Genomic DNA, 23,441 nt, shown 5'->3' on the forward strand with positions numbered 1-23,441 from the left:
CCTTCCTGCCTTCCTGCCTTCCTGCCTTCCTGCCTTCCTGCCTTCCTGCCTTCCTGCCTTCCTTCTTTCCTGCCTTCCTGCCTTCTTCCTGCCTTCCTGCCTCCCTCCCTTTCCTTCCTTTCCTTCCTTGCCTTCCTTCCTTTCCTCCCTACAATTTCTACACATGGTCCGTATTCTGTCTGATTACCAAAATGATTTACACCAGAATGAAGGAAAATAGAAACCACCCATTGGCTGTTTAATCATATTTGTATATGATGGTGTGTGTCAGAACATGTAGCATTACCATCGTATTTGCTATTTGCTTACAGTACACTACTGCATTGATACCTAACCAAAACGGTTTGTACAGGCACAGATTAGACCTGAAAGTTTTCTGCGCTAACAAGAAAAGGCAAAAATAAGTAATTCACCACTGAAGTGATTCTTCAAACAGGAATACATGTAATATAGTCATTTGAGTCATGCTGGCTCTGGTTCAACAGAACTGGAAGGGAACGGGATTGTTGATGTTTGGTCTCCATCTGGACTACAGATGCTTTAAAGAGGGCATCCCAAGGGACTCCGTCCTTGCAGATAGAAAGAGGGTGCCTTACTTTCTAGGCCACTGTTCAAGAAAGGTGTAAAGAAAAAGGAAGACTGCAGGAAGGTGTACAAGGAACAATTCTTTATTCTGCATTTTAAAAGAAATTTTTGGTCACCAAGGCAATTTGGAGGAAGAAAAATCCTGAAAATATGCTCTGAGAATGGCTACTACATCAAGAGCCACGAGGAGAAGAGGAGAAATGTTTGTTTCTTTATTGTAACTTGGTTTAGGCACTAAGGTGACGTTTTTGGGCATGCAGAAAAGGAAGAAAATGGAAGATTACTTGTCTTTGGAATCAGGCTCCAGCTGAGAAAAGGTTTTCCCAGGATACTGTTTTCAGAGTTGGGTACCCAAATTCCACTGGGGTGTCAATTTTTGTGGTTACAGTCTCTTTGACCTCATCTGATGTAAGTGTGAAGTTTTGGGGAATGGTGCTCCAAGTTTAGCAGAACATTGTCCATGATGAAGGGAGAGGCTGGGATAGAAAATGTCTTAACTGAAGAAATTTACCTGTACTTCTGGGAGTATATTTTTAGTGGTGTAGCAAAGAGTAAAGGGGAAAATTTCTGTCAAGCTTGAATTCTAGAGCATTCACTGTGAAAGAAGCAGTGGGCAGTGAAATAAGAATATCTGAACTCAAAAGCAAGTCAATGCATGCATGAAAAAAAATTTGGCAATTGTTTAGTGGAACAACGCAGTCTTAATAGCACAGCATTAGGCAGAGGGCCAAGAGGCAAAAATATTTGTAAATAGAGTTTGCTAATTTTTTCCACTGGCAGACGCAGCAAAGAGGGAGGGGTGAATTAGTGCTCTGGAGGACAGGCTTGGGAGCACGGGTCCCTCTAGGTTCGTGAACAGAACTCTGTAATCCAAGTTCCATATGCAAATAAGACGATTGTATGCATCTATACAGGGCAGGGAGATATAAAGAACATGTGGTAAGGAAGCATTCTTCTAGTTCAGGAACAGAAATTGAAAGATCATCAGAAATACAGGAGGAACCTGCTGGATATTTCTGCCTACAGACCTGCACCTTTATAGGATCTCTTAGGGTGCTTTTTTTCTGCAGTCTCTCTGTGTTTTTGGAAAGAAAATCCCCTGAACACATCCAGCCTGTTCTGCTGTTGTTGCTGCTGTTACCTGCGTAGTGCACCTGAGCTCTGTGCTGCTGACAGAAAATTTCTGGCACTGAGGAAGTTGGTGGATTCACTGCTTCTTTCATTGTAGAAAGATATTTAGCAGCTTTGCTTACAAAATAGCAGAGCGCCTCTCTTATACCAGATTGCAAGCTTTTCACAGGGGTGTCAATGTATTGGTGGGAATTTTGACCACTAGAGTGGTCATTTGTCTCCTTTCTGATGTTTGTGAGTCAGATACGGTGTACTTTTAAACCCACTTTTTGCTCTTTGTAACACTAAGAATAATCTTCACTGAAACACAACTGTACTTCAGAAAAGGACAGGCCATGTGGATTTTTTGAACTTCTGCAGTGAATCATAGAGCCATAGAATGGCTGGGGTTGCAAGGGACTCCAAGGATCATCAAGTTCCAACCCTCTTGCCACAGGTAGGGCCACCAATGTCCAGATCTGGTACTAGAACAGGTTGCCCAGGGCCCCATCCAACTGATCTTGAATGTTGTGAACACCTCCAGAGAAGGAACATCCACAGCCTCTCTGGGCAGCCCATTCCAGCACCTCACCACTCTCTCTGTGAAGAATTTCCCCCTGACATCCTTACCTAAACCTTCCCTCCTTGAGCTTAAAACCATTCCCCCTTTTCCTATCACTATCTACCCGAGTAAAATGTTGATTTCCCCTTCTTTGAGTGAAACAATTTTCACATCATGTTGTTAATGATTTTTTCTTGACCCAGAAGCATGGTAACTCACCTCTCTGATCCGCACTTTTCAGCATCTTAATTGAACTTTCTAAACTGAAGCCTTTCAAGATTGCCTTCTGAGGCAGACTCTTTTGGATTGGACATGTTTTAGACAAAACTCAAACCTGAATATCTTGCATCTAAATAGTGGACAAAAGAGCCTTGCAACACATACTGTTCACATGAATAATGTAACACAAAAATAATTAAAAAAAATAAAAATAAAAATAAAATAAAGAGTGACAAATGATAAACATCCTGCCAACATTTACCTAACAGAAAGGAATGAAAAGGCACCTTAAAGATAACATACAGAGCTATTGATTGTTTCACACAAAAAACACCAGCATTTCACCCGTACTCTCTAAATTGCAGTCTAGCATTCTTCTTCTCTGTAAAGTTGCATGTGAGCATCTAAACTAAAAAAAATGGAAAATAAATGTTCAAGGGAGAACTTGAACACTTAGCACAAATGCAAAACCTGTGAAGCTAACATTATTAGCACACCAGGGTCAGTAACTTCCTATTTACGTAGGTATATATATTTTTTCTACAGAATGTTCTGTATAACAAAGTTAATATCTCACTTACGTAAGAGTTAAGAAAACGAGTGACTGTGTAACAAATTTTTAAGAGTTCATCCCATTTAAACACAAACGGTACTCTGCATGCTTTCTGATGTATGAAAGTGAGGTATGGTTTAGAATCATAGAATCATAGAATGGTTTGGGTTGGAAGGGACCTCAAAGATCATCTAGTTCCAGCCACAAGAAACAAGGTAGAAATGTCTGTAAAAAGCAAGCAAATATTTAATTATTATTAATTCATATTTTCAAAACGTAGGTCTGAAAATTCTTATTTTTAAATAAAACATGTGACTTCTAATTTTGAATGAGGATAGTTTCCATTTTAAAATGGACCTGAAAGAATGAAAGCTATGAATTAAAAAGGCTGAAAAAATCTTCTGTATGATGCAAACCATTTCACTGCTGGCTGAATGGAGAACCGCAACAGAGTATTTCAATAACAGAAAAGATGACTCAGTCTAATCCACATCGACCTCCTTCCAAAAACAACAATTTCTAGAGTTCCCAGTGGGAATTCCTCTTTGTCACTTGCGTGTGGTGACAGAGGTCCCCACTAGCTTCAACCTTGGTTGGAGAAGGACAGATTAAGATCGTGTGACATCTGCTCCCTAATTGCAGTTGTGGTTTTCCACTTCTCACCACTCAGGATTGGTAGGCAACCTCCCCAGCCTGGCCGTGATTGAGCAATGCCTTGGGGTTGCAAAGCTTGGAGCCCAAGACCTTGGAAACCACCTATGTTCCTACAAATAGAAGCAGCAAAGGGTCGGGATGATTTGCTCCCACCTTGTACACACTACCATAGGTTATGTGATTAAACAGCAGCTCTGAGTTTGCAAAGCTGTCAATCCATACCTTTCATCAGCACTTAATTCACTGAAAAAAAAACAACCAAAAAACAAAAAAACCCGCCACACCAACAGTTAAAAGCTTTGGAGTTGCATTTCTTAGTTTCTTAGGACAACCTCTCCACTGAGATATTTTGTCACAATTTGGTGAAAGTCTGAGCACAGATTTTTACATGTTCTTTTTAACTTCTCTTTTGCATGCCTGAAGACTTCAAGACTTCATGCTTTGCTCACGTGGCTGTGGGGTCAGAGCCAAATCCCTTTTCTAGTTCAGTGATGCTGCATTGCAGCAAACTTCATAGTTGAGCATGGAACACCTTTGTACTTTCTAATTTGGGAGGGAATTTGGAGTCATGCTGGGACCATGCAGGAGAGCTGAAACCCACCTGACCTCCACCAAGCCTCTTCCATTGTTCTTTTGGCCAGTGAGTTGGTGATGTAGGATCAGTACTGAGTCATCCATTTTGGCCTGAGGGCTCTGTAGCACATGCTTGCCTGCAGAGTTGGGCTGCAGTAGCCTGGAAATTGGTCCTGTGAATTTAAGAAATCGAACTTGTTTATTATGCTTTTAAAAGTATTGAAGGAACAAAAGTCCCTAGGCTGACCTCTATGCACAAGTTTTGCTGTTTGCAGTGAATACAGAAGGTTGCTTGGAGGGAGATCAAGGAGCAAGCCCCCCAGCTCATTGCTTTTGTGGCTTGTGACCGAATCCCACTAAAAACAACTTGTGATTTATTTCAGCTGCATAATAATATTACAAAGTAATAAAAGTAAAGGCATATTTAATGATGTCCTTCCATTAAATGGTGTGCCCTGGCTTTCTACCAATGGCTTTACAGACCTACTGGCGCCTGAGTCAAGACTCTTTCTCTCAGTGTGGGGAAAGACATTAAAAACCATGAGACAGTCCTAAGTACCACCAGGTTATGCTGCACAATTCGTTTCCATTAGGCAAGTCATTTTTTTCCTTTCCTTGGCCACTGCAAATTTGTTATGCTAATAAACACACTTGTGTGATGGGACCCAATCTAAACAAATATTGACTTAGTAACTTTGCTGGACACATGCAGGATTAGACATCTGTGTCTCATCATAGCCAAAGGTTTCTTCTCTCACCCTCTCATCTTCACAACATATCAGTACTTTTGGGCACAGCTTTCTTCAAATCTCAAGCATTTGTTTGTTATTTCCATTATTTATTTATTTATTTATTATTTTTATTAGTTGTAGTTTATTAGTTTTTGGGTTGTTTTTTTAATTAGTTTCTAAAAGTCAGGCAGCATCTGTTAGAAGAGAAAGAGAAAAGGAATTTCAAGGGTACAGAAAACGGAGAAAAACAATATGTAGGAGTTATGGTTGAGGGATAGAAATCATTTGTTGACATCCTCCTTCCCAAAAGATTCAGAACTGTCTTACAAACTGAACAGGGGTCACTCTTCTGTAGACTACACTGCTGTGAAGTATGGGGAAACGCAGAGTGGTTGTGGCTGCCCTACTATTGCAAAGTATGAGGATTGTTGGTGGATGCTGCCCCAAACACGAGTTCAGCAGGGGAAGTCTGAGCACATCAGTTGGTCGGTTTCAAACACCTGTTTCTGTGAAAAGTGCAATAGAACATGCTGTTGGAATCTCAGTTTTCTATCTTTGCTGAATTATTTATTATTTTTATTATTTTAGCCCCCATTTGGAGCACTGCATCCAATCCTGGGCTCCCACCACAAAGCTGTACTGCTGCATAAATCCCAGCCTGCTGGAGGGGTGGTGGAATAGACCACAGAGCAGGGAAAGCAGCAAGAGCTTTGCAGACTGTTATCTGGGTAGGACGGGGGTAGAACCTCATGGCAGGTAGCTGGTGCTGTCTCCCCTAACAGACCCAAAATGTTTACTGAATCTGGGTGCTTAATAGAAACATCATGTTCTCTGACCTGATTTCTTCTGGCAGCCTATTATTAAATTCACCCAAAATATTAGCACAATGAGAATTTAATAACATATTGCATAATTCTTACAAGATAACATAAACACTACAGTCATACATATTACACTGTACAGAATTAACATATTATTTTAGAAAAGATTCCTTTGCCATTCCCCAGTAATATTGGTCTTGGTAAAAGTAAAAATGGTAACAATGAATGCATTTTAAAGCAAAATATTTGGTGCTTGCTTTATTATTGTCCATACGAGTGAGGAGAAAAGCAAGGAGGAGGGGAAGAAAGAGAAAAAAGGAGGAGAAGGAGAAGGAAAGAGAAGGAGAGCACAGTGTTTTCCCCTTCCACTTTGCATTTTATTAAAAATGCAGATCTATTCAGTTCTGTGTTGAAAATACAAACAAGCTCCTGAAAGCTGCTGTGTGTGACTCAAAGGGCTTGGATGGATAGATGCAGGTCCTAACCTTTAATCTGCCTCACTTGCTCCTCCAGGATATTTTCCAAAAGCTGTTTTTCTGCACTCTAATGTCCTGCCAGTCATAATTTGTATTTCTGGACACATGAAAGAACTGTTTCCTGTCTCCAGTGAAAAAAAGGGAGGAAAAAGTATTTGAAGTCAGAACTGGGTTTTCTTTTAAAGCCTACTACGGGAAAACAAAAGCCATTTCCACCCCAGGCTCAGCTCTGTGAGACTGACTGCAGGCAGGAAGTGTTAACAAGCTGTGCTCAGGGCTACACTCCTCTTCCCATCCAAGCACCAGCTGGCACGCTCGCACAGAGAGGTGACTGGTGATCCATGACCCAGCTCACCAGTACAGCCCTATATCACAAGCCCACCTCTTGTGTGGGCCTGGAACTCCATGGACAGGAGCTAATCATTGATATGAAGGCCTTGCCTTGGCCCTGACATGGGAGAAGGCTGAGTGGAGAGGAAGGACCTACAGGCTGCAGCAATGGGCACTTTGGGGTCCTGCTAAACCTCCAGAACCTTTGGGAGGTGGTTGGTGTTGCTGGGAGAATGTTTGTGGCTGGGAATTTGGTGCCAGGGCTGCTTTTAGAGGTGCTGTTTTATGTGTAGCAGCTTCCCCCCACCACTCCTCTAATCTCTATTACATATCTACAGACAAAACAGCCACTTGGCATTGCATTGCGGATGTCTGCAACTTTTGCCAGGACGTTGACCGGAGGCCAGGAACTTGGGTGGAGACAGGAGCCAGAAGGTCATCTGGGGTTGCTGTTCTTTGTTAGAGCTAAATAACATTGTGAACGTATTAAGCCCCTTTCCATGCACTGATTTTTTTTTTTTTTTTTAAATACCTTCAGTAGCTGCCGTTTCTTTTTTTTTTTTTTTTCCCTTTCTGGGCTGGACTCATGTACAAATACACAAGGCAGAGCAGTCTGCTCACTTGCTTTTAGCGTGAAACCCTGTGTCTCAGGGTTATTTTTGAGAGAAATTAATGAAATACTCACTCCAAAGGTCTCGTCTGCAAGAGCAAGACTTGGGGCTCTTTGCCACTTTCTCTCTTTCCAACACTGAAGAGGTTCTTACCTTCACAAAACTATCATACAATCATTATTGTTTCCTAAGAAGAGAAGATAAAAAATAAAGATGCAAGTGGTCTGAAGCAAATGCTGGTATCTGGAATTGAAGACCTGCTGCTGGATCCAGCAGCACTGCTGAGCAGCAGTCCTCATGCTGCTGGAGCCAGTAGGGACTGAAAAAACACAAGAAATACCTGCATTTTGTACAGATGATGTTATTAAATAAGTTCTGCTTGCGTATAGGTTCATCTACCTGTAAGACAACCAAGTCTAATGTACATTATTGAGCCATTAATGTGGATCCCCTTCATAAAATAGACTGCTGATGAAAGTAATTATCTATATGATGCTTTCTTCCAATGACAAACTACAGCAAAATAATTACATGCTTACATAGAGACAGTAAATTATGTGGTTTCAAGAAAATCAAGTTTCATTCTTTTTTTTTTTTTGACACTATGGCAAGAGCATTGCTGGGTGAGCATGTGGAGTTCTGGGACTCACAGCAAAGCCTTCTATTCTAGCATGAGACTGACACTGCAGTGGATGTAGCCAAGTGCCTTCCTCCTTTTTTAATTCAAGTATTCTTGTGCCCATGAACATGTACTACACATTGAATTCCATTCATCTCCTACTCTCCTTCTTGGGATGTGACAGTCACAGGAGGTGTGTTGTTGCTGTTGATAGCGGGCAGCTTGTTTGGTGCAAGACCCCTCTTGAAGGAAGATCTTGGTGTCATGCCCAAAAGGCAACAGACACATTGAATTACCCAGCAGCTGCTCTGTTTCATTCCCAGAACAGGATTTCTTTCTTTTGGGCAAAAAAGTCCTAACAAGTAACATGTAAAGATATCTCCCTGTATTTGTATATAGACACATATACATAACAACGAATAATATATACATTAACATTGTATTATTTATTAAATCTGTTTTTTTTTCATACATATATGCTTTTCTCTGGAGTCTCAATGGATAAGGGGTGTTGTAATACAAAGCATTATTAGCACAGCTATATCCAGACTGGTATCATTTTCCAGAGACATTATCTAATTATAGCATCCAAAAGACTGTAAGAATAAGATTTCATGATAACCATGAGTATTCCAAAGGGAGTAAGACTGTGGGAAGGTAAAACGGACGATCTTGATTTGCAGCAGGCAAGGTAAAAATTCCCCACAGTCTCTCAGTCCTACATCTCAGCCTCTTTATGCTGCTTAACTGTTTGGTATGGCTTCTGTATTTTTTTCTTTTAAAGGCAAGACAAATTGTCTAGCCACAAGTATTCAAACTGCTTTTAATCTGAGTCAAGAAATGTGCTGTACTGCTTGGCTGTCTTTAAAGTCAAATACTACAGTAATTCTGCAAATGGTGTATTGGTCAAAGGATGAGCTGCAGCTTAATGTATCTACCTAGCTCCAATGTGCTTGACTTACAGCTCCCAAGCCCCCTTACCATCGGGGGCAGAGGGAGGCCCTTTGAGGTGGCACGATCACTTCAGCCCTCAGCCCCATTTTGACTGTGGCTGTGGCTTCGTGAGTCTTCTCTTGGGCAGCCTGGCAAAAACACGTCTGCTGCATCCACTCTTGCTAAAGCTAGCTGAAAACTCATCTCTAGCTGAGTATTTAAATAACTTTTCTATGGGTTAAGAAAAGGACAGTTTCCCTGCAGCTGGGTTACTGGGAGGCCCAGACGAGCTCTGTGTCACAAGAAGCTGGTGGGAGAAAAAGGGAGTCACTGTTCTTTTCCAGCCATTCCTAGTTCCCTGCTTCCATTGACATACCAGATTATGTGTCTTGTGGTTGCTGGCTGCATGAAGAATTCACATGTGGCTTGTAAAATCAGAACGATTGTCCATTCCTGGATAAGAAAATTTTATTAACGTGCTTTTGGGTGTACTTTTTCTGTGAAAACAGACACACACATGCACAGAGAATACACATACTGGAAAGAACAGGTGTACATGGTCTCTGATTAGTCCATGTAAACAAATACAGGATGCAGATGATTCAAAATTATAATAACTTTGATTTCTATACCACAGAGTTTTAAAGAGATTTCATTCATCACATACATTCTCACCCAGCTCTAGCTCCAAGCACATCTGAGACAGGGATTTAAAAATATCCATAGTAAAATTTTCTGCTCAGTATAATGTTATAATTCGGAAGTGTAAAATTGCCTGGCTCATTTAAACCAGTAGCCAGTGCTGTGCATCACCTGGATCCTATGAGTTTCTCTTTTTCAGTAGGCTCACAAGAGTGTTTCTTCACTTTCTTTAAGACAGGGACCACCTAACTTTTTAGGATAAAGAACCTTACACCAATTGTATTGCTGCTGCCACAGTAGTTGCATTTCCAGCAGCTAAACACCAGACACTTCCATACATTCTTATTTTCTCCATTTTTTCTCCTTACTGCTGTGGTGTGAGAATATGTAGGGCTTCTTATTTTTAATAATGCTTGTAACTGGTATGTGGATGATTGCCTGAAGTTTTACAGACCACTAGATGTCCTCAGCTAGTGTGAAAAATCACTTGTGCAGTGTGCTCCTCTCTCCTTGCGAGTTTATTAGCCATCAGCACTGCAGGATGAACTTTTTGGAACTCTTTGACCTCTTGCCAGCATAATTTCAAGGAAGAAATGTCACATTTGTACGAGTACAGGGAAAATATTTATTTAGCAGGTGTGTACGTATTGTTTTTATCTGCTGATGATAGGGGCAGCACAGCACTCTGGAATGTGTGTTGCATTTATGGAGTGGATTAATGGGCAGAGTAAAGGTTATTGTCTTATAAACACAGCTGATCACATGCATCTGCCATTTCTCAGTGCCTCCTTATAAGAGATGGGATGGGGTTGGAAAAAATAATCTGAAATAGAGGCCTCGAATGAAGCCATATTTAGATACTGAGCTGATTTCTTCAAAAGTGCTTTTCCTAAATAACTCTTACAGGTCAGTAGAAGCCATTGTAATAAAAATCTGTGTATATGCGTGCCATCTATCCTAAATCACTTCATCTGTGATTGAATTCTGGGCAAACTTGTGGCAGATGTTTAACACATAATGTCACAGCAGTTCTCTGCAAAATACTTGAGCAGGACAGTAAGAATGCCATGAACCTGCAAGAAGGTTTTAGTTAGGGAAGATGCAATTACCAAAGCTGTGTCTAGGACACTAGGGAAAACCCTCTCGCTTTTGAAAATTTGAGTTTAACAGCTTTAAACACCTGATAGCCATATTTATCTATTTATTTGCCAAGGAAACAGATTGTTTAAATGAAAACAGGCAGCATTTCCTAAGCAAAGAAGCAAACAAACAAAAAACTTTAGAAAATAAATAAAGGGAAAAAAAAAAGTTTTTTTCTCTTGTGACACCTTAGTGGGAAACCATGACACATTCACCACAGAAACACACTTTCTGGGCTGCAGGTCAGCTCTGTCAACATTTTGTGTTTGAAGTTGATCAATTGTAAAAAGTGGAACTCAACTGGGAGACCAACATAGGGGGTCCAGGTTAGAGCAGTGCAGAAACAAAAGAGAAACCCATCTGCAAGGAAGACAATTAAATGTCTTTTGCTATTAAAACATGTATATGCCCTAGCAGTTATTGATGACCTTGCAAATATCCACATCCAACAATCAAATGGTTCAGCACACCAATTTTTCAGGTTTAATTGAAATGACAGTATTGCAACAAAACAAGCAGAGGAAAATTGCTACCTGAAAGCAAGCACCTTATGTAACACATATCCTTTCAATCTCCAGAGGAATTTTGTTGACTTGGGCTACCCATTAAATTTGCCACATGGATTGAGCAAATAATCTCCTACAGCAGTTCACAATCTTTGGAATAAGTCAGTTCCAATTCTGCTGGGGGGCAGAGTGATGAACTAGGTGGTTTCTTAGGTTCCCTTCTGGGCCAAAATTTCTGTGACATTAAGGCACATCTCTGAAGCATATAAACAAGAATCAGAAAGATAATGGTGGATGAATGAAATGTACCAGAGTACATTCTCCAAGAAACCAATGCATTCCTCAAAGGGATACCTACCAACAGTTTGCACAGGAGCTGCTTTAAGTTGAAGGAAGCTGTACAGCACCATCCTCAAAAAAGATTGAGAGAGTGCAGAGGAATTCTTTTCTCGGCTACCCTGCCCAAATGAAACAACTTTCTCTGGTTGCTACTGACAGGAATTTGTTAAAATGATGTACACCTGAGTTTATATTTGTATTTGTACAAAATATAAAGCTAGTGCAAGGGCTGTTCTGGGAGATGTTCTATCCCATTTTCAGCTAAGGTTGTGTTGCATGTGGGATGCATAAATCTCAGTAAGAAAAAAATCTGAACTATATATTTCCCAAATGTACACACTGGTCACATCACCGTGGGAGCTACACTGTGGATACTGAGTACTATATGGCCCCAAATCACACACACAGATCATAGAAAAAATGGGAAGGAAAGCGATCAAGCAGGTATGATTTTACCTTATTAGCAGCATACCAAGGTTATAATGTACCATGGATTCCTGATGTGGTCTCACTTCTGCTGTGCAGCCCCTACTCAGCTGCATAAGACCTTAAAACAGTGCTGCTATCATTTCCTTAATGCTCTGATTCCTTATGTTTCAGAACATACTTCCTTGCCTTTAATTATGAGAGAGCACTGCTGTGAGATTTGATAGAAAGGCATGCACCCATGCTGTCAATCCAATTCGCTGTCAGCAAAGAAGCCCTGACATGCTCTGGTATGCAATTACACTTGGTACGTCCAGTATGTTGACTGTGCCACAGTGAAGCAGATCAAAGCTTCAGTGTATTGCTTTTTCAGTCAGGTGTGCTGCCTCACTTGAAGAACAGGAATGTGCTAGGCATCCATTGTATGAAAACAAAAATATCATTATTACAGTGTTGCTAAATAATGGTGCATCTCCCTTTCTGTATATTCTGTTTAACAAAAAAGTGCAATTTACAACATTAACAAAATAATGAAATATTCCATGTTTCAATGTTTCTCTGTTGAGCACAGTAATGAAATAAGGATCGATATGTTTTATCTACTCAGCTGATGGCTTAAGCACTAATCAGATGTTTGTTGTTATTTTTGGCTGTCACACATGAAAAAACCATAGCAGAAACCTTCTTTTAAAAAAGAAATCTTTAAAAACTCGTGCATGTAGAAAGGAGGCAATGGCTTCACATGGTTAGCTGCTTGTTGATTTAAGGCACTTAAAGGAACTAGTGCAAAACTACTCAACCTCATTCCCTTCTGCTGTAAACCAAAGCACTTCCACTGCAGGTTAGTGGAGATACAATAAGCAGGGGGATTAGGCCCTGTGGTGCATGTATGAGAATTTCCAATTGAAAACACCGACATGAAAACTTCTCCTTTGCCCTATCTGTTCTGTACACTTATTTCCAATATTGTGTCATTTCAAAGAACATTAGTAAGCACAGTCAGCAAGCAGAAGAATATTACCTTGTCTCATTGTCAGAAATCTCTTTTCTATCCTAATACTAAATTCACAGTCATAGCTAATTAAGATGCAGTAAACACAAGCTGCATTTTTAGCCAGGGCCTTTACCTTTCTGTCTGAATATACTGACATTCAACTCTAAGACCAGTATCTGCCCTATTATCCAAAAAAAACTGTTGCTGATAATTTAAATAACCATTCAACAAAATTCATAGGACATTATGGGTCCTGATGACAAAGCATTTGAAGCAGGTATTTAACTTTAAATGTCCATTTAAGTAGTGGGATATTACAGAACTGATGTGAAAATGCAAAGATCCTTCCTTGTTTCTCTGGGACAGCAATGCATCAGCAGTCATCATCACCCCTAATAAAGAGAAGCACCCCTTCTCCTCTTGAAAGAAAAAGACCCCACACTACTTCACACGTCCATGACAAACTTACAGCCTTTTATGCACAACTCATGTCATCCTGATCAGAAAGCAATTCTGCAAGTAACCTTGCTACAAAACAAAAAGCTGTAGCTCAGTGTCATTGGTCTGATTTAAAAATCACAAACACACGGAGAAACTGTTGTGCAATTTTTCTGATTAAGGAAAAACACTACACTTAAAAAATGTATATTAGCCTGTTCTAATCACAAGTCAATTTTAAAAATAATCTCACAAATTGTCCAACTGCTCACCTATATCTCAATGTGGTGAGAAGCTTGTTACAGAATGGTCCAGCCATAAACACACTGAATGCATGACTAGCAGCATTTGCCAAGGTTGACCCTTATCTGGCTTCAGTTGCATAGAAATGCCTTTGACATCAGCTGGAGCAAGTTTGGTTCCTCATTACATCACAAACCCAGGAGAGAAAATCTCTTCTTGTGACTCTCTTGCATGCATCTGGAAACAGGTTCCAAGAGCAATTTGCTGAGCATATTTGTCTCAGCATATAGAAACAAATCATCGCTGTTTTTGCCATTTGGGGGCAAACATTATTTACATCTGATCACTGTAGCTCTTAATGGGAAAAAAATAAATGCTCTAAACCATCCTGACATTGCGTGCAGTGCAGGATGTATTACTTCCTTACTTCAATTCCTGTGTGCACAACTGACATGCACATGCATGCGCATGTTGGTTCTTCCTGCCCAAGATAAACCTTGGCTTGTTTAGATTCAAGATGAAAAGTAGTATTCCACCACTGCACAATGTCCTAAAAAAGCTGACATTTACAAAGCTCTTACCAAATGTGTTCATTAAACATCACGTGCATCTTATGGCCATATGCAGCAGTATAATTTAGAGTGTATATTTTAGAGGTTTCTTTTTCTGTTTTACCCACTGATTATTATGTGCTGTAAAACCTCAGTTATCCAAACCAGTCAGGGGAATGAAAAAGGGAAATAAAAAGTAGGTGATGGAAAAGTCTGTTAACAAATGCCACAGAAAAAGCAGTCCACACAATGTCAAGATCATTATATTATTAATGCCCTTTTTCTTCTTACAAAAACAATATTAGCATGAAAAAAGCACTAAAAGCAACTAAATAGTTTACCTCTTTTGTAGCACGTTCTTACAAGCAGCAAGCGTTTTTAAAAACTGTGGATGAAGGCACAGCAAATTTTATCCTAATTTACACTGCAAATCCAAAGTCCTAGATGGAATAGCACAGCTGAAAGTAACAGGTGAATTTTTACACAGCTGATAACAGGAATGACTTAAAAGCTGCAAGAGTATATCTGGAAACATGTACTCATAACAAGCCGAACTATCCAATTCTTCCACAGTGGGCAGACATACAGAGTTAACATGGCTGCTGATATAAATGGAAGCTTTCCCAAATAATTTCAGCTTTCTCCAATTACAATCCAGCAATACTTGGCACCCAAGTGCTGTTACTTATGCTCTGGATAGCTGTAAGCACAAAATTTTGTACCTGATAAAAACCACAGATGTGCCTGGGAATTATTCTTAGTTGTCAGACCTGTAAAAATGAGATGGTGATATTTAATAAGACACCCTGCTTTGAGGAAAAAAAAAAAAAAAGCATATGCAAAGACACAACAATACAAAAAATCCCAACTGTACCCTGACATGTCCAAGAACCACATTACACACATATGTGCTGTTTTTTTTTTAAGTGTTCAACATTTTCTCATGTCCAGTGATTTTTAGTGCACATTAAACTGCTAGCCTTCACCGAATCCTGTAGAGTCCACATGTGCTAACTAGTGTCTTTTAAGGCTAGTAATTTCTCACTGAAGTGTTTCCAGTTGATTTGGCCTGAACTCATTCCAACCAAAGTTTTTTGTACTTGTGAGATCACTGTCATCAGTATACATCTTAGTGTCACGTCCTTAAGGGTCCAATCCTGCACATGAAGTTTTTCAATGCTAAGGAAACCCAGTAGATGCTTGTAGCCTCTCTGGTACAGGACAGTTCAGTGCTTGCTTTCAGGCAGTTGGCTTCTTTGCAGCAGCTTGTGTATTCGTCCTGATTCGCTTCTTTCCCGAGTAGTAATCTAGAGAATAACATGCAAACAGACAAAATTACAACTGTGATGCTAATAAGGGATGCCTCAAAGAAATCTCCCGAATCTTGTTTTTGTCATTTGGACTCCTCTAAGGCTAGTGAATGGATAAAACTAATACTTTTAGTATGTTCCATATAAAACTGTGTAATACCAAGCAAAACAAAGGAAATGTGCTGGCTTTTATCCAGTTTTGATCAAAAGGCTCTCGGCTCTATTACACAAGATGAGCAATGTGACATTTAACTCCAGTTTTTAGATCTACTGCTGCAGTGCTTTCCAGTCAGAAATGGTTATTTTTTCCTCCTTAAATATTAAAAAAAAAAAAAAAAAAATCACCAAGAAGAAACATCTTTATGGACTACTTTATTTCTTCTTATTAGATCAAATGTGGATTCAGGCAGGGCTGCATAAAACCTTGCACTGCTACTGAATTATAACTCATTCTTCACTCGGGTAGTAAGTACTATAACTCAAGGAGAGAGAACTCCTTTTTCATACAGTCATGTGGTTGAGTTTCTGTTTTCAGTGGCAAATATAAGTCAGTATTAACTACAGAACTACAAATACAACAAAGGGTTTATATAAGATTTAACCTCCTGCCTCCCACCCTCATACTGAAAAAACACTCTTTTCAGGTAGATAGGGCTAAATTAGCTGAAATAGAAGATAGATGCTTATTTATGTTTAGAATTGATGGGGCTTACCTGGTGTCATTTATTTGCACCCAATAACAAAACTACTATTTAAACTAACTGAGGATATGGGCTTCACGGTATTTAAACCTGAGCTTTGTGTAGAGTCAAATTGGCAACATGAACACGAAGAGCAATAGTCCACTGCACTCTCTCAGAAGAGAAAAAAAATAGCAGAAAGTAATGTAATCCTCATTACACCCATTTGTAAGACTTCTACATAGCTATCTTTTATTTCATTTGGGGAAAATAAATGCATGATGGACATGCTTAGCAGGTGGAAGTCAGAAAAGAGACAACCATTATTCCCATTTCTGCCTATGAACAATTCAGCTAGAGGCCAGCTGCTGTGTGCTCGCATGCCTCATAGCTGAGACCAGTTTCAGAACTGATGGAAGCATGTAATAGAGGGATACAGACTCCCCAGAGCCATATTTAACAGTTCTAGCCTTTCTCTAAGACACTAAACAGAGTCCATGGAAGATGACTACTTTCACTGAGGGCCTCTGAAGAGCAGCTCCACGGGCCTAAGCAACATACTGAGTAGGAATATCTTGCCTGCAGCCCATCAGTAGGAAAACCTGAGCGCAGGGACCTAGGAGGGAATAATTTCTGTTTAAACGTACTTTCCTAAATACCGGATTTCCTTTCATCCCCATTTTGTCCCATCCACCTTGCAGAAAATGGGGCTTTATAACTGTTTCTGAAGCAATACCAGCTAGTGAAAACGCTGGATTGTTAGGAATTTTCTCAACCTTTAAGCAAAGGAGACTTAAAGCCTCTCCAAGAGCAGCCTAGGTTTGAACCAGACTGACACAAACCAACAAGTTAAGAAAAGAAGTGTAGAGGTGGTGTGGTTCACCAACCTTTGCTATTGAAGAAAAAAATAAAAAGAAAGGGAAAATATGAAAAAGACTTATAGCCTATGGCTGATCTGGTGTTTGAACCAGAAAACAGTAGAACCACACTGGGACCACAGTCAAAAAGGAATGAGGATGGAGCAGTGTACATAAAAGGGGTGGAAGATAGAAGGAAAAACCTACCTTTTCTGTTGGTTAGCTCTCTGCATGTTTAAGGAGTCAAACAGAGCAGGAAAACCTCTGCTCCTTCCACTCCGGAGGCACCAACATCCACAAAGCCCCACAGCTGACTTTTAATATGCTGATATTTATTTAATGGCCCACAGCTGTCTTTTAAAGTCTAAATTAAACACACATTGTTGGACCTTAATGTAAAGCACTGCAGTGTTTTTGTTGACTGAAGGAGAATGCAGCTATGCCGATAACTGTGCTCAGATCCAACCTCAGATCTCAGTGCTAAACAAACTTCATCAGAGGATGGTAGAAGCTGAGTGAATGGGCAGAAGCAATGGGTCAGAGTGTATCAGTAGATATTACTTTCCCATAAAATTGTCTGAGTTTTGCCTGAATTTCTTCAGCTGTACCCAAAAGTTTTCTGATGCTAGAGGGAAACTTCTAACGCATAGTTCAACTGGCAATACGAAGGCTGTAAGCTTTTGTGTCTATCTGTCTGTCTGTCACTCTGTGTGCAGGAATGAGAGAGAGACTGATCTCCAACTTTCATCAAAAAAGACAACAGCAAACTATTTTCTTGGCCCATTTCATAGACCCAGATTCCTTGGGGAGAAGGGTACTGATATGGTGATATTGGACTAAAGTGTTTTCTCTTATGAAAATATATGTGGGAAAGTGTTAAACTGTGTAGTGTGGTATTTTGGTTTCCATATCCCCTGTTGAAATGTTTCTTGCCCGGGGAAAAAAAAAAACAGAAGAAAAATATCCTCTGGAAATATCTTCATAATTTACTCCCACACACCCAGCGAAAGATTTACAATTGAGCAGCAGTTCCCTCAAACCATCACAGCATTGTACTCTGAATTACTCGTCTGTACTCCTACCTGTAAATTATACTGTTAATTAGTTAATGGCTGTAAAGTGGTTTGGAGAAGAAAAGAGCACTCATTAAATATCACTGCTCTGTACACTAGTGTACAGTGTTCACTCTTCATTAATCTCCTATCTCACCCCCAACCTCCCTCTACCAATTAAGTTCCATACCCTCAAATAGCAAATTGATTTACTGTGATCAACATCGCTGTTCAGAAAGTGTTTCCTGAACCTTAGCTTCAATTATCTCCAAGGCTATTTCAAGCTGGTGTCTTACATCAAATTCCAAAAAGGAAATCTTTGGTCTAGGTCTTGAAAACTTCAGACTTGAATTAACAAAATCCTCAAAAGGACATGATTTTTCAAACAAGCTCAAATTCCTGTTGAGAACAGTAAAGGGTGGGGGTGCAGGGGGGAATTTCCAAAAGATCTTGGTATGCAGATGCTGAAGACTTTCAAGAACCGAAAGCTCTTTTATGGATGCTGAAACTCCTTTGTTTTTACATCTGGCAGTAAGTTCTGCTCAGTGGCATTTGAAGACCTAGCCTCTTCTGCCACCTGGCCAAGTTTAACAACGATCTGCCCTTACATTTCTCAGATGCCTTTGCTGAGAATAATATCCAAGCTGAAGTCAGAAGGTGAACTGATTCCTGCTTGAGATATAACTCCACCGCTTTTCTCACACTGCCTGTCTAACCCTCCTAACCATCCCAATCAAGTGGTCACTATCTTACCGCTCTGACTCTGGTAGGTCCTAAAGGGACCCTGAGTGCCAGGAGATGGTTGTGGCCCAGTACCTCCGAGAAACACATCACATGCCCATTTATTTATATTTTATTTTCTTTCAGATGCTCCTATAAAAGGCTGCATTTTGTTTAAAGTAATGCCAGTGCATGTTCCTGCCACAGAATTTCTTGTTTGGAACCAGATTTGGTCATCAGAGTAATACCAAGGCCTCTCATACCTGTTAAAGACATCTGTCTTCTTTTCTTTCCTTCTGGGACCTTCCCAGCTCCTGTTTGCTTGGAAGCCTTTGGTTTCTCTGCCAGTGCCGTCAGGGTCAACCGGTGAGCCTTTTCCTCCCTACACAGGGGCTGATTCAGGTGCCGCAGTGGCCTCCGTCTCTCTCTCACCACACAGCTGTGATAGAAGGTTGGCACCTCATGGCCCCCCAGCTCTTCCCACTGCAGGAATCCCTCCATTGGCACATCCTGTAGGAAATCGAAGTTCCACTTCTGCTGGGCCCCTTCGATATTGCTGCACAGCATGTGCTGGAAGTCCCAATGCAGCTGCTCATGGTCTACTGGGCCAAAGAGATTCCGCTGGCTGTGCACTGTTCTCCCCAGCTGCCGCTCCATCTTTTCTCCCTGGTGCTGCTCTCTGGCGAGCGCATCCAGGAGCGATTCCCTGCTGAGGACAGAAAGACCATTATCTGCGTGTGGCAGTAAACCCAAATCCCTTTGATTCTGCCGTGGAGACTCCTGGCTTATTTTGGATGAAGTTTATCCCAGTATCTAGACCAGAGCAAAAATCCCCATTGAATTCTATAGGATTTGTCTGTGGCAGCAGCTTTGACAGGGAACAGGTAAAGCTGAAATGTCTTCACCTCTTATGTGCATCCATATTCTAGTGTATACCAAGCAGAGGTTTGCTGTATGGGGACAGAGCTGTACAAGGAAGTGGAGAACACTCCTCGGGGCAGTGACTGTTATTTTCCTTTGTTGTGCTTTGTTTACACTGCCTAACAGTGAGCAGTCTTGTTTATAGGACTCAGACTCCTAGGAGCTGCTGTAGTATGAACAGTGGCAAAAGAGAGAGCATAGAGGTGGGAGTTGAGAAAACTGCCAAGAACATCTTTTTAAACAAAGGAAATGTACTGAAAAGGAGGACTTCTAGAACAAACAATGGAGGTGGCAAACAAGAAAATATACAAACTAGTTTAGTTTTACAGTGGAGGTAGTATTACCATCCCAACCACTCTAACCATTTATTTTACAGCATTGGCCAGTTAGAGGACAAAGATGACCAGAGATATCACTTGGCTGTTGCCTGATACTTTTATTCCTATTTCCTGAAGCAAGTGCTTGAGAAATGTCCCAGTCCCAGGCAACAGGATCTCATTTCTGGTATCAACAAATCCCATTCAAGCACTGGGCAGGTCAGCATGTGGGCAAGAAAGGTTTGCATTTTCCCCTGGCAGGTAAGGTGGAGACATGGCAATGATGAGGAAATAAATCAGGCATTTTGCGAATTTCACAGACCAGCAAGGGCTGGTACATACATTTACCAAGTATGTTTACCTACTAATTTCTGCTCAAGTTCTCAACTTCTGAAAGAGCTTGAAAATAGATTTTCAATATCATTCAATTCTTTCTCTCCCTGCATCCCAAAACTCAGTCCCTTCTCCAAAGCTGCAGATGCACTGCAGAGGACAGGCTAAGAAGAAACTTTAGAGAAAAATTAGCAAACAGCCATGGTTTGGATCTGTTGCACTACTGAATTCTGAAGGGTATGAAGAATTTAGAGATTGAGCTAAGAGAGTTTACCAACTATCTGCAGACCATGCAGATAGTTAAAAATGGAGCAGCATAGCTTTTGCAGAGCCACTCGTATAGGCTTGGTCTCCAGCATCCTAAAGGGTGCTTCCACCGCAGTAGACACAAACCCAGATGCTATTTCTGTAACCACCCTTCCCTATTATTTCTGCAGGTCTGCATCTAATCTAAGCAAACTCCAAGCACCCCTTTGCACTCATGCCCTAATGCCTAACTGTCACTTTGTGGCTATAGTATCAAGAACTTGTCAGCCAGAGGCTGCTGTTGGCATAGAGATTGTTTTGCACACCAATTGCAGCAAAAAGCTCAGGCAGCGAGGGGATGCAGTTACCTCATTTCAGGTGGAAGCTGAGCATCAGTTTTGCAGGTGATAATGCAGAGTAGCAGAGCTCCAGTGAGGCAGATGGGCTCTTGCATCCATTTGTGAACCTTATTCCTTGCCCCTAGCGGCTCTGAAATAGTGGACCATGGATGCATGGCCCACAGCCATTGGAAACTGATATTGGACTTCCAGGTGTAGGATGCCCTTCTGGTGCATGTATTTATTTCCAAATATGTGTGGTGCTCTGAAGGCTGATGGCTCCCAAAGGTGGAGACAGGCACATGTGAGTGTTAGGACAGAAAGCAGTTGAGTTTCATGCAATTATGGTGTCTCCCTGGCTCCAGCTGGCTCCTATCAGTGCTACTGCATCATGCCACATGACTATAATCCCAGTAGATGCTCCTATGCGGTCGCAGCAAAGTCTTTGGGAAAGTACTTTCTCAAGAAGCATCAGAGAGCACGCCAACAAGAATAATCTTTGAGGAGGCATCCAGAATCCCAAAACTTAACATAAACTTTTCCGCAACTTGCGTGCAAACTTGCCCTCAGCCATGGGGATGCTCAGTGGTGCTGGCTGTCACTACAGCTAACAACAATCACACTGCTGCTGTGCTGCTTTTTCATCTGGTGCCAAGAACCCAGCAACCTAAACTAAGCTCATTGAAAGGCAATCCATCAGTCTCAGGAAGGCACAGCCAGTGCTTTGAAGGAAACGTGCACTAGGAATTGCATTACAAATTGGCCTTTTGGAAAGAGCCAATCAGGGCCAGGAAGAAAGAAGGTGTTCATCAGACATTTGCGGCCTCCATTATTTTTTTTTAAATTTATTTTAACAGCACATATGAATGAACAAGGAGATAACCTGTCTTACTCTATTCATGATTACAAGAACACGGGAAGAGCTGCTCCAGGGCAGACTATGAACCATGTGTCTTGTCTTTACGGCTGTTTAATTCCAGGTGTTTCAAAAGAAGATAAAAAGCCTGCAGAGAGGATAATTATAGAATAACCTTTCCCTACAGAAAGTTTCCTCCTAATGCTCTTAATTATGTAATGAATCACACATGCTTATAACTATTCTAAACTTACATCATGTGTATATGTGGACCGTTGCTGTTTCCATTACTCACAGTCACATCCAGAGTTAAATCCTGGCCCAGCTGCAGTTGGTGCAAGCTTACTGCTGCAGAGCTCAAATGCTTTTTGCAGGGCTCTTTCCAGGTCTCACTCTAGGGCTTCACTATCACTATTCCCACATGCTGGTTTGAGCTGCAAGGCTGAATTAAACACCTGCAGAACCTAACTGAAACCCTTCAGAAACGCAGAAACATTATCGGTAGGGTCTCCTCTCCTGATCCACATTTATTGTGACACCCAATAAGTTGCAAGCCCCATGCTGCCAGCATTAGACCTACCCGTATAAGCGTTGCTCCTACAGGCAGGATGCGGGAAAGAAAGCTATAGAGAGCTAGAGGTGGATGAGCTGTGTTACGGGCTAGCTCCGGCGGAAAGAAACACAAACTTCCTCAGGTGCTTGCTTCTTGGGTCATGCTTTCAGAGTACTAGAGAAGCAGTAAGTGGCATTTCCAGACTTCCCACGTACACACAATTTAAAAATATATAAGCCAACTAAAAGATGATGATTTGGGAACGGATGCTGTGGATTATTTTTTTTTTCGTTCTTCCGATGCAGGTCTGTTTCCGTCCTAATGTTGACCTCGAACGAGTGTTACCAGTTATGAACGTTTGCCTTCCAGCATCTCGCTTGCCTGCAGCAGCTGCTCGCACATCTCTATACAAACCCTCCTACAGAAGGGCACACCTCCCGTCAGGGTGCACCTGCAGCTGTAGCCCCGGCCCCGGCCCCGGCCCCGGCCCCGGCCCCGGCCCCGGCCCCGGCCCCGGCCCCGGCACGCACGACCACGGACGGCCACGGACGGCCACGGACAGCCCCTCTCCGCCACCGCAGCCCCCACCCGCTCCCTCCCGTCCCACCGCCGCTGATGGGCGGAGCTCACTTACATGCGGGGACACGCCGAGTGCCGCCCCCTGCGCTCTCTTTCGCGCTGCCCAGGGAAGGGGTGTCCTCGGCAGCGGCCGACGACGAGGAAAGCAGCCCGGGTCTCAGGCTGCCGCCGGGTTCGTAAAGCGGCGCGGGGCGGCGCGCCTCAGCCCGGCTCCCGCCCTGCCCCGCCTCACGTGCCGCCGGGAAGGGCTGAGCTGAGCCGGGCTGGGCGCCTCGCCAGACGGCGCTGCACGTGGCTCCGCAACGTGAGGGACCCAGGCGGCTCCGGCCAGCTCGGCGAGGCCGTGGGGAGCCGATCGGCCTCGGGCTGGTGGGGCTGCGTGTCTCGTGTGGGGAGGAGCGCGGGGCGGCTGCGAGACTGAGGAAAAGGTCATGTGGAAAGTGGGTGTTTCTACTGTCGGAACCTCTCAGGTGAATGGGCGAAATGGGAATTTTTGGCCCCCCAAGAATGAGGTGGCTGAAGACAGAGAGGCTGGGCTGTGAGGATGAGGATGCGGATCGTGCTTGCACAGAATCACAGCGTGGCTGAGGTTGGCGGGATGTCTGGGCCCATCTGTCCCAACC

General features: G+C 42.0%; 1 protein-coding gene across 2 annotated transcripts; it reads right to left on the reverse strand.

The window, feature by feature from the left end:
• Positions 1-14,303: 14,303 nt before the first annotated feature.
• LOC122169203 (cyclin-dependent kinase inhibitor 1-like) lies at positions 14,304-22,951 on the reverse strand. Of its 2 annotated transcripts, none has more exons than XM_042835157.1 (3): positions 22,874-22,951; positions 18,939-19,381; positions 14,304-15,363 (listed from the first exon to the last, which is right to left on the reverse strand). In XM_042835157.1, coding segments are annotated over exons 1-3 (513 nt in total). In that variant the 5' UTR covers positions 22,876-22,951; the 3' UTR covers positions 14,304-15,295. The 2 variants fall into 2 exon arrangements, with proteins under 2 accessions (XP_042691091.1, XP_042691092.1); XM_042835158.1 differs by having other exon boundaries at positions 18,939-19,384; positions 22,874-22,944.
• Between the last annotated feature and the right edge of the window lie 490 nt (positions 22,952-23,441).

Source organism: Centrocercus urophasianus, unplaced genomic scaffold (assembly GCF_019232065.1).
Source record: "Centrocercus urophasianus isolate 14NV4802_14NV808 unplaced genomic scaffold, USGS_Curo_1.0 seq_5, whole genome shotgun sequence".
Lineage (NCBI taxonomy): Eukaryota > Metazoa > Chordata > Aves > Galliformes > Phasianidae > Centrocercus > Centrocercus urophasianus.